At 34.8% G+C, this 6,469-nt stretch overlaps 1 protein-coding gene across 1 annotated transcript; it reads left to right on the top strand.

Annotated features, from left to right (window-relative positions):
* The first annotated feature begins 4,611 nt into the window (after positions 1-4,611).
* Positions 4,612-5,668, top strand: LOC143616128 (uncharacterized). The gene has a single exon (XM_077089056.1). It carries the CDS (start codon positions 4,733-4,735, stop codon positions 5,630-5,632), a length of 900 nt encoding a protein of 299 aa, XP_076945171.1. The 5' UTR covers positions 4,612-4,732; the 3' UTR covers positions 5,633-5,668.
* Positions 5,669-6,469: the final 801 nt, after the last annotated feature.

The following is a 6,469-nucleotide window of genomic DNA, read 5'->3' as shown; positions in this document are numbered from 1 at the left end:
CTTGATGGACCGCTAGTTATGCTTGTCTCAACAACCACTTTCTTTTGCATATTTATGCTATTAATAATCTCATCAAAAATAGTTTCACAATTACTATCATTAATGTGGAAACATCATTTTCATTCACATCATTAAGAGAAGTGCCAACATCAACACTCTCACAAAGTACATGTTTGTTCAAAATGTTTTTCAAAGTATTATTATTACAGACCGGGTTAACATCATATGGTTTTAGATTCACACTTGAATCAAGAAGTGAATTTAAAATCTTTTTATCTCCATAACCCTTGCTCGTTTCCACACAATCACTTTCTTCTACACGACCTGCTGAAGAAGATGAACTACCATTTGGACTAATTGATGGAAGAGTTGGATCAACGGTCTTGGGGACAGTAGGAATAAATGTCTTTGGTTTTGGCACGTGACCAATATCATAGACCATTTCATCCTCAGGTGGGGTATTGAAACTAAAGTGAGAAAGGCTAGTATAATTCTCATTAAACGAAGGTGGAACAATAGTATTATCATAGCCTATTCCAGTCTTTGGTCCCACCCAATCTGTGCCCCAGTTATTCCATTAAGCTTATTAGAAGCTAACTCAAATTTGTCAACGACTATTTTTCTTTGAGCTAAATCTAACTCTAATTTGTCAATTTTAGCATTTAACTTAACAACACGTCTTTCGTGATGTTCAGATAGTTTTTCAACTTGAAAAGTTTTTCATTAAGCTTAGCCATGTCATAAATCTTTTCAGCCTTCCTAAGATCATCGTTCTGGCATCTAAGGCTAAGATTTTCATCTATAACCATAGCATTATGAGTTTTATAGTGCATAACTTTATCAATACAAGCTTGTGAGAAAAGTTTGCGTACCTCAAGAATGACAGAGGTAAGTGCAGGTGCTCCAGCAGCAGGGCTCGATGAGGTGTTTTCTTCATTTGAGAAACCCATTCCAGCGAAGGTTAGAGGATTCTTCAGCTCTTCAAATTGGTCATCCTCCCAATCTGGTTGAGTTGTTTCAGCTGTTCTTGTAATCATAGCCTTTCATCTCGACTCGAAGATTCCTTTGGATGTGCTTCCTTGACTAATTCTTGGGATTCTTGACTTCAAGGAGTAACTTGGAACGGGCTTCTTGTCATGTCTTTTAGCACCCTCATTGTCAGACATCTCGGTGATCTTCATGTCATTGACAGCCATTTGTAGATTGGTGCATTCTCTTGCAAAGTGACTTGATTCATTGCAGTTGTAGCAACACAGCTTGTCTTTCTCAAATCCAATGCTCTTCCCGTCAGAATCTCTAAAACTGTTCTTCTCATACTTTTTCATGAAGTTAGAAGCTCGGTGAACAACCATGGCCATCTGGTACTTGATGTTCATTTTCTTGAGATCCTTCTTGTTGATCTCGGGAAGATCTCCTTGCTCAAAGGACGGAAGAAGCAAGTTTCCTTGTAACAACTTCTCATGGCTTGCCATAAAGGCATGGAACAGTGCCACATTGGAGTCATCAGCTGAAAAGGTTTGAGGAGCAGAGTGAGCTTGATTGCTAGTTGGTTTCTTGATCCCATGAGCCTTTAAGGCTTGTGCAACTGGTTTGGCAACTGCATATTGAAATTAGCTTGAACTTGATGGTGCTTGGGGTGTAGTAGATGTCTTGAAGGAAGAATTAGTAGTGTGAACAGTAGGTTGTGCTTGACTCAGAAATGATGTGCTCATACTTGATCCAGTAGATATCCCAGCTTGATTGAGAGAATTGATATGATTACCCATCCTTAACTTGTCATCCATCTCAAATGACTTGATAATGGAAGTCAAGTCAACAAGGGTGGTAATTTAAAGATTAGTAGTTCTCTTGATTGTGATAACATTACTGTTCCAGGCATATGGAAGGGAGTTAAGCAGCTTGTCATTGATTTCAATGTGGTCATAGTCAATTCCAGCACTCTTGATCTTAGTAATCAACGTTTCAAATCTATGAATAAGGTTAGCAACTGATTCTCCTTGTACATGATTAAACATGTTGAATTCACCCTTCAGCATTCCCTTTTTGCTATTCTTCATTTCAGTATTTCCCTCAAACTTGCTAACCAAAGCATCTCAGAGACCTTTGGTAGTGGTGTAATCTCTCAAGATTTGAGCAATTTCTCGTGAAATGCAAACACTAAGAACACCAAAAACTTTTTGATCATCACTAAAATTCTTCCTATCAGTATCATCATAAGAAGTCACGGGCTTAGGAACTTGGCCATCAACAGTAGTAGTCATGTGATTGTACGGACCTTGCTCAAGGGGTCTAAGAAGATTATAATCAAGAATTCTGATGTAGTTCTTAAACCGCCATTTGAGCTCTTCAAAGTCATTGTCCCAATTCATTAACTTTGGAGGCTTATTAGTAGTTCCGGCCTCATTCTCAAAGATCAAGTAATTTCTCGCAGCCTCATTTCTAACTTCTTCATTTGTATTAGCCATTGTTTAAACAATCTCAAGCTCAAACACAAATACAAACTGATTCTATTGAAAAACACAAGTATGAAGTAATCGACTGCAAAGTAATCGAATGCAGAGTAATCGAATGGATAAGCAACTTATGAGAAAATGATTAAGTATAAAGTAATCAAATGGCTCAACAATCTAATTGAATGGATGATTCTAATTTAATGAGATTATAGTATAATCGAATGGTGATTCGATTCGATTCGATTAGGTTATGATTCGATTAGAATTTAATCTGGACTCGATTCGATTACTTCTGATATTCGATTAGATCATTTGGGATTTGATTAGATTAAGCTTTATTCGATTCGATCAATCTTGAACTCGATTAGATTACAAATCAAGCTCGATTCGAATAGGGGATTCGATTCGATTAAGCTGTACTTGTGGAAAGTACGGATGGTACTTTCTGCCACCGTTTTCAAGATTTCCTTTGTGAGAATATCACTTCAATCACTTTGACACTTAATCTAAGTATTATCCATATTTTAACACTTTTATATACCAAATCTTAAATTTTTAAAACTTTAACACTTGAATCTTCAACAAATTAACACATAAACTTTTAACCCGAGGCTTGAATACACAAAATTATGAACTTTTGAACACTTTTTCTTCACTCTTAGGTACCCGTAACCCACTACAAAGCTTGAAAATTCGTCTTCAACACAAACAAGACCAAAATCCAAGGTTGTGACCCAAGATCTACAAGTAGTAGAGCCCGAAAGCTCTGATACCAATTGTAGGTCCCTTGGACGGATTTAACAACACTATTACTAGTCTACTTGGATCAACCTCTACACTAGCTAGTGGAAATTACTAGTGAGGACCGAGATCTCGAATCTTGTATGGTTATTTTATGACCATGAGGGATGAGAGAAAAGAGAGAAGATAGAGCTTTTAACTATGGATAAGGTTAGAGAAATGACAAAAGATTGTTTGTGCAAGCGTTACACACACTACATATAGTGTGTGTGCTCATGCACCATTTCATTTATTAACGGCCTATTGGGCTCCAAAATATATGGCCTTGGGCCCAAATATACAAATAAACATAAACCGACTAGCTTACATACATATACGTTTAAGTTTAAACAAATACAAAGACTAAACCAAAATGGCTCTAACATGCATTACATCAGAAGAATTATATTTTACAAGTCTGCAATGTATCATGAGTGGGGCAGATCTAGGGGGTTGAGAGGTGCTCGAGATACCCATCAAATTTCATGACGAATGCAAAACCGGTGTGATCATCTTTTATTCTTCGTTTTATGTATTCGGATACCCCTAGGAGGCTATGTCCAAAAACTATTTTTAGATACCTTTGAAATTTTCTTCTAGATATGTCACTGATCACGAGATGCCGGTAAAGTTCGCATATATTTCAGAGAATGATACATCATTTCTTTATATCAACCGGCTTGATTCATTATAGTATACATATATAGATATACGTGACACACGCATTATTAATATAATTAATTTGTTCTTACTCTTATGTCACTTAATGTATAATTTTCGCAGATAGAAATAAGTGCAAAGTTACCATCGTTTAAAACAAAACTACTTCCAGTGTTACGTCACTAGACGTAAATCACGTAAATATGTAAAGATATCATTGCTATTATTTTGGCAACTCACTTTATCAAAACGTTATTCTCATGATTTTAATTTCCCAAATAATTGTTATCATTAAATTTGCTTAAGTCACTTAGATCATGAACATATATTTTTGTTTGGAATCGAATTTACTGTTTACCTTCTATCTCATTTTTGCTATATTATATTCTACAATAATTGTGTATATAATCACATCATAATCAACTTGAAACACATTAACTTTTAATTTAATATCCACTAATCTAAATAAGAAAATCAATAAATAATTAAATATATATTTATTTAATTATATATTTCATCAGCTTGTTGCCCGCCTACCTGCTATATTGATGTAATATCTATGTTTCATCAGTAGAAATAAATAAAATTTTTGTCAAAAAAAAAAAAAAAAAAAAAAAAAATATATATATCATTAAATTATTGTATCAATAAAGTAATGAAAGCAATAAACACAATCAAAAAGCATTTAAATGCCATAAACTAGTGGTAACGTCTTCTCAAGGTTCTCATACGTTTCATAAAGCGATGGTTGCTTCATCTATACCCAATCATCTTTTTCTTTTATCATCTTATTATTATTATTATTATTCCACAACCTCATATTCACCACCACCACCATCATGACCACTGAATCAGCCACCCATAGAGTCACTTCATTCACCAAACTGGCAGCTTACTTTCTCATAATCCCCTTGTCCTATTACCTTGGCTATTTATCAGCTCTTTTAAAAAATCCAGCATATGGTCCACTCTACCATCAAACCACCACCACCATAGTCAACCCACCACCGCAAGCCGCCGACGTTGATCACTACCAATTCCAAACTCGTTGCGCTAACCCGATTCCACATCAACTAGTTCGCCAAACAATTATAAACCGGATCTTTAACGGGACATCCCCGTATAAAGATTTCCCCCAACCTCATATTAAACCACTCTTACGAGGAAAAAGAATAAAAGGTTGGGGGTCCACCGGGCTTGTGTTTAAGAATCTGATTCATAAACACAAGCCCAAGACCATAATAGAAATAGGCACCTTTTTAGGTGCCTCAGCTATACACATGGCCGAGTTGGCTAGACAACTCGGCCTACAGACTCAGATATTATGCATAGACGATTTTCGGGGGTGGCCCGAGTTACCAAATCAGTATCGAGACATTAAAAAATTAAATGGTGACACCATTTTGTTGTACCAATTCATGCAAAATGTGGTTCATGTGAATGCAACCGAAAGCATTATATTTTTACCATATTCGACGGGGGTAACTCTCGAGAAACTATGCGAGTGGGGCGTGTTGGCGGATATGATTGAAGTTGACGCGGGCCATGATTTTCACTCGGCTTGGTCCGATATCAATCGGGCTTATAAGTTACTGAGGCCCGGTGGGGTTCTTTTCGGGCATGATTATTTTACGGGTGCTGATAATAGAGGTGTTAGAAGAGCTGTGAATATGTTTGCTCGAGTCAAAGGGCTTCGGGTCAAGGCTGATGGTCAACATTGGGTACTTGACTCACTTTAAAAGATGACCACTTATCTCTTTCTCTCTATATATAGGTTTTATGTACATGTTATAAAGACTAAAGAGTGATTCTTGTACATCAAGGTTTTGTAATCAAGTATTCCCCTTTTAGTTGCAAGTTAAAACTGTTGTCCTCACGAGTACTTTTCGGGAAATTTTGTCCTTTTCATGATTTAGTAAGAAAATTTGAAAAAAATATTGTATTAATTCATTGACAGAAACAGAACTTTTAATCATAAGTTGATAGCAACAAGATTTTTTTCATCAAATAAAGATCATAAATTCTTCAAAAAGAAACTTGTTTTTTACACGAAGAAATGTGGCCCTTTGAATATGAGAGGTCGATATATGACATACTTACAAAGATTATACATACCCTAGTTCTGAGCAAAAATCAGGGGGCACAACCCCGCCCCCATTATAGTCCGCCTATGGTTGTTTACCCTCTTTCTAAAGTAAAAAAGGTTAATTAAGTTTTAATTTATAAGTAAATAATACTTAGTCAAATATATAAATTTATATAAGTAATTATAAGTAATTATATATAAATTAATTATCTATAATAAGTTATACTGATGTAGATAAAGTTATTAACTATGTTTTTGTTGTTTGTCACAATATTATTTAGTAATTTAAATAACTTAATGTAGTTAAAAAGTATTTTTATGAAAAATATTAATTTGAAAAAGGAGAATTCATTAAAATGTATAAATTATCGTAAAATTAATACATTACTAATTAACTTTATATTGATAAATAAATTATCTTTGTAAATATTAATCACATAAATAAATATTTAAAAGTTAATATGATGTTTATTATTGATAAAGACATAGT

The sequence above is a fragment of the Bidens hawaiensis genome, unplaced genomic scaffold, assembly GCF_021521415.1.
Source record: "Bidens hawaiensis isolate Kalapana, Puna unplaced genomic scaffold, B.hawaiensis_p1.1 tig00045943_1, whole genome shotgun sequence".
NCBI classification, from domain to species: domain Eukaryota; kingdom Viridiplantae; phylum Streptophyta; class Magnoliopsida; order Asterales; family Asteraceae; genus Bidens; species Bidens hawaiensis.
Note: the sequence above shows the minus strand (reverse complement) of the source record. Positions and strands in the feature narration are given on the sequence as shown.

Bases quoted from the DNA above. Each gene is read 5' to 3' on its own strand.
- LOC143616128 (XM_077089056.1), top strand. From the start codon at position 4,733: ATGACCACTGAATCAGCCACCCATAGAGTCACTTCATTCACCAAACTG.